This window comes from Rhinolophus sinicus, chromosome 14 (assembly GCF_057876585.1).
Source record: "Rhinolophus sinicus isolate RSI-liver-muscle chromosome 14, RSI-T2T, whole genome shotgun sequence".
NCBI classification, from domain to species: domain Eukaryota; kingdom Metazoa; phylum Chordata; class Mammalia; order Chiroptera; family Rhinolophidae; genus Rhinolophus; species Rhinolophus sinicus.
In genome coordinates this window covers 137,558,550-137,570,961 of record NC_142514.1, presented here as the reverse complement: position 1 = coordinate 137,570,961, position 12,412 = coordinate 137,558,550, and the positions used below count along the sequence as shown (strand labels likewise).

Below are 12,412 nucleotides of genomic sequence, written 5' to 3'. Positions count from 1 at the left end.
CCCGGTGCCCTCCAGCCGATGTCCCTCCCAGGACAGTGGGCAGGGCTGCCTGGCACCCCAGCCTCAGGGTGTAGAAGAAGCATCCTAAAATTTGCCTCTGCCTCACCTCTTCAACTGCCCGCTCTCCTCTGTCTACTCATGGAAACAAATGTCTGAGCGTTTTGTAAACTGTAACGTGCTGCCACGAGTGAGTGAGGCCACGTAGCAGAGCAGACGGGCTTTGCAGAACCAGGGCTAATACTGATGCATTGGGCAGGCCACTGCACTTTTCTGAGTCTCCATTTTCCCATCTGTCACTTGTCTGGTGCAGGGAGGTGGGAATGTGGGGAGCCTCCCTCATACACATTAGCGTGGCAGTAAGACACTTCTCCAGCCATAGCCCCATTGTCCACTCTCTCATCATTACTTTGGGCCCAATCACTTGACCCTGGTCCCCATCGATCCTCAGGTCCAGCTCCCTGAGGGGCAGAAGAAGAGCAGCGTGAGGCACAAGCTGGTGCACTTGACCCTGAAGAAGAAGTCAAAGCTGACCGAGGAGGTTAGAGCAGACCCTGGGCTGCCTGGTCTTGGGACCCCCGGGGTCTGGGACGGCTGGCAGCAGGACAGCATAGGGGGTGATCGGGAAGACAGCAAGAGGGCAGTGAGCTCAAGCTGAGGCCATGTCAGGAAGGGCTTCTCAGGGGAGGGGACCTGAGAGCTGGGGAGGGCTGGTGACAGATGGTGAGTGGAAGGACATTTCCTGCCAGGGCATGGACCCATTGAGTTTGACCCAAGGACCTTTCTGTGGAATAAGAGCCCATGGGCATTAACATTACTGATTGGTTTGAACGCATGGATTTAGTCTTGTTGCCTTTTCTGGGCACCACCCTGCTCCTGTGCGCCAGGATTGTCCAGGCTGGGAGGGCAGACAGACCCAAACACAGCATTACAGAGCAGGGAGCCTGGCTCCCCCATTCCCCTACATGTGCTCACACCAGTCCCTCTGCCTAAAATTCCTCTTCTTCTCTGCCTGGGGGGGTCACCTCCTCCAGGAAGCTTCCTTGAACCCCTCTACAGCCATCAGACTTCTCCTTGGGGCTTCCACAGCCAACTTTGCCTGTGCCCTTGTCCTGTTCCCCATCTGAGGCTTGAATCCAGTCTTGCAATCACGTAGCCCCAGACTCGAATCCCACCTTTGCCACTGAGTATCTGAGACACCCAGGGAAGAAAATGCCCATTCCATGGGTTCCTGGAAGGATGGCACAAGGTGATGGCCGTGGGTGCTCAGTAGATGTGAGGGCCTCCCACACCTTTCCCAGCTGTAGGGGCACGATCCCGCCACTCACCTTCTCACTCACTCTGCGTCTCTGGGCAAGGCACAGGGCTGGCATTGTGGGCTGTGTGGGACCAGAGAGGATAAATGCATCTGTAAGAACCTGGGCCAGGGGCTGTTCCCATAGAGGGGCCAGGGCATTGGTGATGGATGATGGTGACTGGGAAGTGTTCTGGGTGTCAGAGTTGTGGGTGGGGGACCCACCCTGGAGAGATAGGGGTCCCGCCAGTAGTGGGAGGAGCAGGTCCCTATTCTAGCTGAAAGGGCTTTTCTGGGGTAGGGGGTGGGGATACGGGGTCAAGGAGCCTTATCCCCAGAAGTGGGTGTCACCAGGCCAGTGCTCCCAGCTCTGTGGGTCACTCATTGATCTAATGTCTGTTCTGCATGGGGTGGAATATGACAGGACTTGGGGGTGTGACAGTGCTGGGAGCCAGCTCTTCTGGGCACGCCCAGGATTCTGCTCTCCGGAGGAGTGGGCAGACTCAAGCACCAGGCAGGGCCCCTCACGTCACCCTCCCCAGGTCAAGTCTTCTCCCCTCCCCGTGGCCCAGGTGACCAAGAGGCTGCACGACGGGGAGCCCACGGTGCAGGGCAACAGCATGCTGGAGGACCGGCCCACCTCCAACCTGGAGAAGCTGCACTTCGTCATTGGCAACGGCATCCTGCGGCCAGCGCTCCGGTCAGCGGTGACGGGCAGGGCTGCGGGGGTGGTGGCTGGCTGGGTGGCACCCCGCGTTTCCTGGAGTGCAGCCCTGAAAGGCTTTTGGTGGCTGAGCTGTGGCTCTGTCACCTTCCCACAGATTAAGCCAAATAGCCCTAGGTTTAGTTCTGGGGCTGGCTAGTTGTATGACTTTTGAGTTATTTCATCTCTGTCTCAGTTTGTTCATCTGTAAAGGGGTGATAATAACAGTACCTGCCTCCTAGGCTGTGGGCAGATAAAACTACATGGAGCTAACCCAGGAGGCACTCAGTAAGCGGTAGCTATTGTTATCATTATCTGGCGTACATTTTCTGCTTTAACCCCATCCCTGCCAGCTCACCGTCAGTGCCCCGGACCCAGGGCCATGGGCAGGGCTCCTGTGCTCAGCATGCCTGGAATCCTGACAGTGCCTCCTTCCCCGCTTGGGCCCAGGAGAAGTTCACTGGGGTGTTGGGGGTGTTGGGATGATTCAGGGGGTACCAGGAGTCATTAAGGAATCAGCTCCGCTAGGTCAGTGGAGGGAAAACATAGGCTTTCTGACAACTCTGTCTGCACAGGACGGTCAGTAGGAGAGCTGATCCCACGAAGCTGTGTATGCTGGCTGGGAGGGCAGCAGGATGGGGTGGGTGCGGGGAAGGTTGAGCCCCATTTTACCAATGGGAAAACGGAGGTTCTGAGAGGGGAGAGACTTGCCCAGGGCTCACTAGCCTTCCAGACCACCTGCCTTGCTGCCAGGCCTGCTCTCATTGCTCCTCGAGGTCAGTTACTATCAGAGATGGTCACAGTAACCAGGGTTACCTGCCTCCAGGAAGAAAAGGTAGTCATCCAAGGTGTGGTTAAGGGGCAAGAATGTGTCTCCCAATTATCTCACAATCAGACCTAAAGTGGTCACTTCTGGAGGACATGGTGCCAGGCAGGAGGCCTGGACCAAGAACCGGAAGGCTGGGGTTGACTCCCTGAGGTACTAAGGCTGACCCCTCCCTTCTCTTGGTCTCAGTCTTTCCATCCAAAAAAACGACCGGGGTCAGGGGCTCCCAGCTGCAGCTGACAAAGTTTTCACCGATCTGTGACAAAGATGGGAAAATAAGGATGTTTCTAAAGCTAAATTTGATTTATTTAAAGGACTGTTCTTTGTTCGGAGACTTCATCCTTCCTACTTTTTGAATATTAAAATTATCTTTGTTTTATGAAATGATTATGATGTAGAAAGTGGGCTGGTTGTGTGTGTGTGTGTGTGTGTGTGTGTGTGTGTGTGTGTGGTGTGTTTTAAATGTCCTTAGTTGTCATGATAAAAAGTTAGCAACCTCCAGAATTTATTTTGTAAACGCACTGATCCAACGGTCACACTGGGGAGCCCCTGAATTAGTCCCTTCTGAGAGGGAGGAGGACAAGGAGCAGTGAGCGCCCCCTGGTGGTCACTGCATCATCGTGGGTTCTGCTCTTGGCCCTGAACAGTCAGGCAATGGATAATAACTGCGCTAGCATTGTTTGAGGGTTTACTGTGCTAGGTGCTTTGTAAGCCTGGACTCATTTTTCTTCACAGCAATCCTGTTATTTCCCTTTAAAATGAAAGCAAAAAACTACCTTCATTGCTTTAATCTGATTACAAAACGGATACAGGGCCACTTACATTTCAAACATTTCGGAAATGTATCAAGACTTCATCCCCCCGGAGAAACTCCCCAGATGTTTTTGTTTCCGTTCTGCCAGTGCCAGTTGCATTAGTAAAAACTGTTACCTGCTGCCATGACCATGGGTTGGGCTCAGAGAAGTGAACTCACCTGCTGGGGCCACCCAGCTGGTGAGGGAAGAGGCAGGGGTGGAACCTGTGCTTCTCACCAAAGTGGTCACCAGTGGCTGTGGCTGCTGTGCCCCAGAGCAAGATACACCCTACCCCCCAGATCATGGGGCCCCGGCCATGGATCTAGATTGGAGCCAGGAAGGTGCTTTATGCCTGATGAGCCCGTTTCCAAAACAGACCCTAGCCCAGCCTTCCCTACTTTGCCCCACTCCGCCTCCTCCTGGGTGGTGTTGGGCAAGTAGGAGAGGGCAGCCTATGTGTCCCACCTGCTGCTGGCAGGGAGGCTTTTCTTCTGAGGCAGCCCCCCTTCCGTGCTTCCTCACCTACCTAGGGATGAGATCTACTGCCAGATCAGCAAACAGCTCACCCACAACCCCTCCAAGAGCAGCTACGCTCGGGGCTGGATCCTTGTGTCTCTCTGCGTGGGCTGCTTCGCCCCCTCTGAGAAGTTTGTTAAGGTAGGGCAGGCACCAGGCCCCTGGGGTGGGAAGGGGAGCCGGCCATGTCCCCAGCATGGTGGGGAGAGAGCAGGGGAAGAAGCTCAGAGGAGCTTGGGAACAAGGCCCCACCAGGGTCACCTCTTCTCAGGCCTCACAGCCTGTCACCAGGCCTATCTTCCTGGTCCCTCCTGCCAGGCACTCAGCACTTCATGCTATTCTCCCCTCAGCCTATTTTATTTATGAGGAGACTGAATTTAACAGAAATGTCTCCTGTGCCCTCTACATACTGTCTTGGAGCAGGTACTTTAGTTCATCTCAGCCTCTTTCTTGACTGCTCTCAGTGCCAGGCTCTGGGTGCTATGGCCACAGGTGCCAGCAGGACCAACCCGGCTGGTCAGTGCTGTGAGGAAAAAAGCGGTTGCCCGGTCGGTCAGGAGGAGTCAGGGGGGTGGGCCCTGGAGGAGGAGCAACAGCTCAGCTAGGTGAAGAGTGGGTATGGTGTGTGGGGGGAGGCAGCAGGCGCCGCTGAGATGACACGGGGCTGGGGTGTGGTGGCCTCGCCGAGCTGAGTTACAGGGTCTGGATTCTGAGGGCAGCCAGGAGCCATGGAAAGCAGAGGAGGGGCGTAGGCAGACGTGCACTGAGGAGCAGGTCCTAAGTGTGGGTGGAGGCACTGGAGGCAGGAGACCTGCCGAGCTGCTCTGCTGGTCCAGGTGGGGGAGGCCAGAGCGGGGGTGCCCTCATCTGGTCCTCTATCTGTAGTACCTGCGGAACTTCATCCACGGGGGACCCCCGGGCTACGCCCCGTACTGTGAGGAGCGGCTCAGGAGGACCTTCGTCAATGGGACACGGACACAGCCGCCCAGCTGGCTGGAACTGCAGGTGTGGCCCCCGGCCCCCCGAGTGTGTGTGTGTGTGTGTGTGTGTACAGTGCACTCCAGTGCCCCAGAAACATTCCCTGCTTCGGGATTCTGTGTTTCTTCAAGCACCCACCAAGTTCTGGAATCCCAGGCCTACTGGAAAGGGAAAGCCCCCAGTGGATGATTGACTCTGCTGGCTTTGTGGTCTAAATGACTCGGACTGGGTGTTGTTCCCTCCATATCTCTATGGTTTTATTGACAGCACGGCAGTAACAATACTCATTTCACAGGGTCTTGTGATACTTATGTGGCATGTGGCAGTGCCAACCTCCCAGCCCCAATGCTCTGGCTCAGGGACTATGGACGTCCTATTGGGGTGGTGGGCACCTGTGACCAGGAAAAGGCAACGTCCTGATGGGATGCTGGGGTCTGGGGGCTCCGGAGCAGCTCCAACCCCATAGGGAGCAGGGAGTCAGGAGCACAGAGGGGTGAGCTGGTCTGCAGTGAGAGGATTCCTACAAACCCTTTTTGGTCACTTTCAGGCCACCAAGTCTAAGAAGCCCATTATGTTGCCCGTGACATTCATGGATGGGACCACCAAGACCCTGCTGACAGACTCGGCCACCACGGCCAGCGAGCTCTGCAACGCGCTTGCCGACAAGATCTCCCTCAAGGACCGCTTCGGGTTCTCTCTCTACATTGCCCTGTTCGATAAGGTATGGCCTGCCCTGAAGTGCCTCGTCCTGGCACTGCTCTGAGCTGCCAACCGGCTCCCAGCCCAGTGCTGCCACCTATTGGCTCAGGTGACCTGGGCGGTTACTTGGCTTCCAGGGCTTCTCTGTTAGCAGCTAGTAACCCTGGCTCTGGCCAACTCCTTTTTGGAGCGCTCTTGAATCCCTAAAGAGAAATCCAACAGTACAGTGTAGATTGAAATCCAGAGCTCACGTCAGTCATGCAGTGAGGTGAAGTCAGTCCTCGCCTGATGCCAGAGAGAACACGGCAGATGGGCTGCAGGAGCACGCAGCCGCTTGGCTCTCTGAGATAGTTTTCTCACTTACAAATGAGGATATAGTTCCTCGTCAGGTTGCTGTGGTAGTTTCTTCTCACTCCTTAGTGACGACCTGGAGTGTGTGCATTCCTGGCACATCCAGGCTGGAGCCCTCTCTGTGGAGCTGGACCAGGGGGTAGGTGATTTGCCTCTACACCCAGCAACGTCACGCACAGCAGAGGTGCCCCCCACCCTGCAGGTCCAGGGGCAGAACCACGTTGTCCGGCAGTTTGCCTGGATTTTCCCCTCCTACAGATAGATACCCCTTGTGTTTCCAGTGACCATTTGTCTGTTGGCGTCAGAAAAGGCTTACATTAGGAAATGGGAACTCCCGTGTGGCCAAGTCCGCTCACACCCGTGGCTGGCATCCAGGGGTCCCATGCTGACCTGCCTCCTCAGGGACCTGGCACCTCCCTACCTCTTTCTGACCCTCAGCTTTGCATCCAGATGAGAACAGTTGGCACAGCCGATGGCTCTTTGTAGTCCTTCCCTGCCTGTTCACCTTTCCGCTGGGTGACCTCCAGCCCTGTGCCCACAGGTGTCCTCCCTGGGCAGTGGCAGTGACCACGTCATGGATGCCATCTCCCAGTGTGAGCAGTATGCCAAGGAGCAGGGTGCCCAGGAGCGCAATGCCCCGTGGCGCCTCTTCTTCCGCAAAGAGGTGTTCACGCCCTGGCACAACCCCTCGGAAGACAACGTGGCCACCAATCTCATCTACCAGCAGGTGGTGCGAGGGGTCAAGTTTGGGGAATACAGGTGTGAGAAGGTGAGTGCAAGCGAATCTTCTGGCTGAACTTGCTTGGCTCACAGCCACCTGTTTTCTGAGTTTGGGCTGAGTGTTGCTGTCTGTGACCCACCCACCATCAGCTAATGCAGAGCTTAGCCTGACTGAGGCCAGCATGATCCAGGCCCCTCCTGGATGTCTCACTACAAGCAGGAGTGAGGGCTTTGAAGAACAGCCTGTGTCCTGCCAGTGGAAGGTGTTCTGACACTGCGGTGGTGGTTGTGCCCGGTACAGAGGACAGGCTTCAAAGCTTGTATTGTTCTGAGTTAGTGTAGAACTCTCTGCTCTAAGGGAGTAGGAGATCCACTCATTTAGATCAGCGTTTGCAAGTGCGTATCCTTTTATCTCTTTCTGAGGACAGGAGTGGTGTGGTGGTTTTGTTTTTGATGATGGCGGTGATGGTTCTCCTGACACTTACGATTCCGTTGGTGATTATGATGGAGGAAGCAGGATGGAGATGATGGAAATGAAGGGGATGGTTGGTGGTGGCTGTAGCCGTGGTGGAGGCAGTGATGATGACGATGGTGTTGGTGACCTTAGTGGTGGTGACAGTGGTGTCGTTGGGGACAGTGGTGGTGGTGGTGGTGATGATAATGGTGATGGTGAGCTGAGACTCAGGCAGAATGTATTAGTACAGCCACATCAGCTGCTAACACTCCGAAGTACTTTGAACTAGCTGGGAAATACCCACTGCCTTCAAGGCACCCAAGAGCCTTTCTCTAATGCCCCTGCTCCCAGAGCCTGGGGAGCTCCGGGCAGGCATCACGGGGGCTGCCATGCGCCAGCCGCAAGCAAAGAAGGCACAGATGCCCAGGGCCCAGCTGACTCTATGAAGCCTCTGCACTATAGCCTATGGGTTGTTCAATACTTGACTGTCTGCAGGGGGTGTAGCGATGGTGATGGAGTAGGGAATGGTGATGCACTCCTCACTCTGACAGTGTCCAGTGGTACCCAGGTCCCCCACTGTCAGGGCTGTCCTTTCCCTTTCTCACGTTTGTCAGCCCCTGTTGCTATCTCACTGGGCCAAGGGGGTAGTGGCTGACCCATTACTGATGGGCTGGCGGGTCTTTCCGGGTCAGCTCAGGTGCCCCTGATGCTGAAGGGACCCAGGAGTGTGGCCCTGCCTTTAGGGAGCTCATGGTTTCACCAAGTAGACAAGAGCTCCTGGTAAATGAGAGAGAGCACAGGGCCCGGAGGATGGGTCTGAGAGCTACAGGAGGCAGGGGCCTGGGGGCTGTGGTGGTTTGGAAGGGCTTCCCAGAAGGTGTATGAACGAGATCACACACACCCCCACCCCATCCTAGGAGGATGAGCTGGCTGAGCTGGCCTCCCAGCAGTACTTTGTGGACTACGGCTCCGAGATGATTCTGGAGCGCCTCCTGAGCCTCGTGCCCACCTACATCCCCGACCGCGAGATCACGCCCCTGAAGACGCTCGAGAAGTGGGCCCAGCTGGCCATTGCTGCCCACAAAAAGGTAGGAGGACTGGCAGGGGTCTTCGGCGAGACCTGGGCCAAGGAGTAAGCACCCGGGCAGTCAAAGGAGTCACAGCTCTCACCTGACGTGTCTGTCCATGGGCTCCTGGGGGCACAGGATGGCCGCCTTTCTCCACCATGGACATCAGTTCACTCGTCATCTGCTCTGGGCAGTTGCCAGGGACACAGCCATGGGTCACATCCAGCCATGGCCCAGGGGTCCTGGGGGTCCCCACTTCTGGTCTTGCACAGGGGCTTACCAGAGCGACGCTCAGGAGTTGGTGCATGCTGGAGGAGCTTCTAGGAGAGGCACCCTCCTTTTGCCTACAAGAACTCTGGCCCAACTTCCTGCCTGCGGAACTTTGTGTACAGGCCCCCTCGACCTCCTTGCTTAAGGCCCCAGGCCCATAACCAGCCCTGAGTAGCTCCCTTCCAGGCTAAGGAGCTGCCAAGTAGAGCAGAGTGTCCTGGTGGGGGAGAGTGTGGCAGACCCTGGCTGCTGGAAGGGACCCCCCAGGCCTCCCATCTCCGGGCCCTGGTTGTGTTAAGAGCAGAATCATCTTTGCACACAAGTTGCGAGACAGCTTCACAAATCAGCTGTCTCGAACCCCCTCCCCACACAGCGTCCTCCCACTCAGCCCTCTGCCTTCTCTGGTGAGCGGTCCACAAGCCTCCATCCTTCCCTGAAGGCTCCCTGCACCCCTCTGTATCTCGGCGTGGCCCAGCCCCAAGGCCCTGCCCTCCCTCCCACCCCCCGTCTCTCTCCGTCCTGGGCAATCTCCTCTCCATTACACACTGTCGCTGCCACAGCCCGTCCGTCCGTCCCCTGCACCTGTGCGGGCTACAATTGTAATTCTTTACTCTGCTGAATTGAGAGCTCCATATGGGAGGGACCCATGTTTCCTCAGTAAGCGCTCACTGATGTTGAGTAAGAGGCAGGCAAGTGATGGGGTGGTGGGGGGCTGATGGGATGGGGCGAGGCCATGCTGTACAGGAGGGCACCGGAGCCCAGGGTCGCTTCTAGCCTGGGGGCAGGGACGTTTGATTTCCAGACAGAGCACGTGTGATGTCTTTTTGTCCCCTGTTCCTGTCTGTCCCCCTCCAGGCAATTTATGCCCAGAGGAGAACGGATTCCCAGAAGGTCAAAGAAGATGTGGTCAATTACGCCCGCTTCAAGTGGCCCCTGCTCTTCTCCAGGTTTTATGAAGCCTACAAATTCTCAGGTACCCCCCGCTCTCCTGCCTCGATGCGCTCTTCCCACTGTCACTCCACGACTCCATCTCACAGCAGGGGGAGAGGATGGCCTGACCCAGGTGCCCCAGCCAGGCTCCTGCCCACGGGGCTGCTTGGTCTCTTCAGGCCAGTGCGCTGAGTGGGTCCTGCCTCCTGCAGTGTAGCTGGGCTCTGTCGCACATAGTAGGTGCTCCACGGCATACTAGGTTGAACTGAATGAGTGTTGAGATTGTTAAAGCACCTACAGAAGAGGGTGGCCCAGAGTACAGGCTGGGCTGACTGTGAAGCTGAGAGTGGAGTGGCTGACATGAGCCCACACAGGCCCTTAGTTCAGCCATCCTCGGGCTGTCACTTTGGGGTACCTGCTCCATGCCAGGCCCCGTGCTCCTGCGGGGCTTCACAGAATCACCAGTATCAGGCTGGAGGGAACCTTGGGGTTGGGTTAGCCCAAGCCCTCCCCACACTCCACCTCCCTGCAGGGCAGTGATGTGGCAGGGATGGACTCACACCCAGTGTCTTGGTTTCAGCACCCTCTTCCCACCACGCACTGGGTTTGGGCTTCCAGGGAGGTGGTGCTCGCTAAAGCTCAGTTTCCCCATCTGTAAAATGGAGATCCGTAGACCCTCCACCCTGGTGGTTGCGAGGATGGGAAAGGGCTGCATGTTGGCGGGGGAGGCCTCCCTCTCAGGGCCTCGCTCTGCCCCAGGCCCCATTCTCCCCAAGAACGACGTCATCGTGGCCGTCAACTGGACGGGCGTCTACTTCGTGGACGAGCAGGAGCAGGTGCTCCTGGAGCTGTCCTTCCCTGAGATCATGGCTGTGTCCAGCAGTAGGTGAGTCCCAGCCCCCCTACACCCCCCAGGGCGGAGCAGGGAGACAGTGAAGCTGCAGAGACCCTGGCAGGCGTGGGACTCACGTGCAGCGTCCTGACTCAGCCCGGTCTGACGGGAGGAGCAGCAGGTGGGGGCACAGACAGACAGATGGGAAGGAGAGGGCGCCCGGACCTTTCCTATGGGTCATGGGGCCTCTGAGGGGGGGGCTCCGCATCACGGAGGACGTCCCCGAGATGCAGAGGCACGCAGTGGCCTCTCCTGGTCACGCGTCATTGAGCAGTTTGTGCTGCACTGTGCCTCCCCCCTCACGGGGATGGAGGGGGTCTTGCAGTGGATTAACGGTTCTGAGATGGGTGTGGGTCGTTAGGACAGTCGGGAACCGTCGAGGGTGTACAGACAGAGCCTGGCCTGGGATTCAGGGGCCTGGTGGACTCATCTCCACATCCTCATCCCCAAAATAGAGGTCTTAATACTTTCCTCGATAGTGGCGAGGAATGCACGCAACCATCAATAGGCGAGTTCTCTGTAAATTGAAAAGTGCAGTGCACCTGGGAGCAAGGGTCGGGGTAGGTTCCTGGGGTAGACTGGCGTCCTCAGCAGCACTATCCGGGGCTTGTAGGAGTGTCTCTGGGATCTGTCCCATGTGGGCCAGCGTTGGGCCGTGACCAGCTCTGAGCAGGCACGTGCCAGGCACAAGGTATGCAGTGGTGACAAGACAGTCCTCGCCTTTTTGAAGCTTCAGTTGAGAGAGGAGATGAGTATTCAACAGGCCATGTTAAAGCAGGACTCGTGTGATGAGGGCTATGGGATGGCAGGGAGGGCTTCCTGGAGGAAAGGGTATCTAAGCTGAGACCTAGAGGGTTAATAGGAATTAGGCAGCAAAGGGGAAGTAAGCTGGGTCCCTGCAGGCCTCCCTCTGAGCATGTGTGACCTTGGCTGGGCCATGTGTGACTCAGGCTGAGCTTTATCTGACTTGGGCCGAGTCTCACCCTGGCCGGGCTGCGTCTGACTGGGCTGGCCTTGCTCTCCTTCAGGGAGTGCCATGTCTTGCTCTCGCTGGGCTGCGTCTGACTGGGCTGGCCTTGCTCTCCTTCAGGGAGTGCCGTGTCTTGCTCTCGCTGGGCTGCTCTGACCTGGGCTATGCTGCGTCTCACTCGGGCTGGGCAGGACTGACCCCGGCTGGGCCCTGTTCTCCGTGTTGGTCCTGCAGGGGAGCCAAACTGACAGCCCCCAGCTTCACGCTGGCCACCATCAAGGGGGATGAGTACACCTTCACCTCCAGCAATGCCGAGGACATCCGTGACCTAGTGGTCACCTTCCTGGAGGGGCTCCGTAAGAGGTCTAAGTACGTGGTGGCCCTGCAGGACAACCCCAACCCTGGTGAGTGGCTCCTGGCATGGGCTGCCAGGCACTGGGGGGTCAGGGGATATCAGGCAGATCACACGCCTCGGCCTTAGCCTGGTGTTCAAGGCTGCTAGGACCTGTTACCCATCTTTCCCCAGGCACCCTTGGCTCCAGCTGGACCAAATAGCCAAACTGTGTGCCTTCCCGTCTGTACTCTGTGCGCAGTCTTCCTTACTCTCTCTTCCTCCATAGTTAATACTTCCTTCCTCTTCAATACTTACTACCTGTCACCTTCTCCAAGTGAGATCAGAGGTTCCTCCTCAAGTGTTCTCTAAATACCCACCATCTTTAAATGATGGCAGCAATAATGTTACCCTGACGGGCCATCCCCTGGGCCTCCTGAGCCCTGGGCAGAGCGGTAAAAAGAGAGAGATAGGAAATGGATCCTGCCCTCAGTGGGGACAGGGTGGAGATAGACAGTGACATCCCTGTGACAGTGCAGAAGCTGTGGGAACATGGAGGAGAGGCACCAGGCAGCTGGGGTTCAGGGAGGAATATGTGTCAGTGAGTGTTTGAGGCAGAG

At 57.0% G+C, this 12,412-nt stretch overlaps 1 protein-coding gene across 6 annotated transcripts in view; it reads left to right on the top strand.

Moving 5' to 3' along the window:
• Window positions 1–12,412, top strand: part of MYO7A (myosin VIIA) — a 69,200-nt gene that overhangs the window by 42,042 nt on the left and 14,746 nt on the right. For 3 of the 6 annotated variants that reach the window (XM_074335724.2, XM_074335723.2, XM_074335725.2), the window contains 10 exons: window positions 449–538; window positions 1,864–1,991; window positions 4,145–4,271; window positions 5,016–5,135; window positions 5,656–5,829; window positions 6,700–6,927; window positions 8,250–8,420; window positions 9,525–9,642; window positions 10,359–10,485; window positions 11,582–11,865. In XM_074335724.2, coding sequence (XP_074191825.1) covers window positions 449–538; window positions 1,864–1,991; window positions 4,145–4,271; window positions 5,016–5,135; window positions 5,656–5,829; window positions 6,700–6,927; window positions 8,250–8,420; window positions 9,525–9,642; window positions 10,359–10,485; window positions 11,582–11,865 — 1,567 coding nt within the window. The remainder of the gene's footprint in view (window positions 1–448; window positions 539–1,863; window positions 1,992–4,144; window positions 4,272–5,015; window positions 5,136–5,655; window positions 5,830–6,699; window positions 6,928–8,249; window positions 8,421–9,524; window positions 9,643–10,358; window positions 10,486–11,581; window positions 11,866–12,412) is intronic. The other 3 variants (XM_074335726.2, XM_074335727.2, XM_074335729.2) reach the window with 1 other exon arrangement.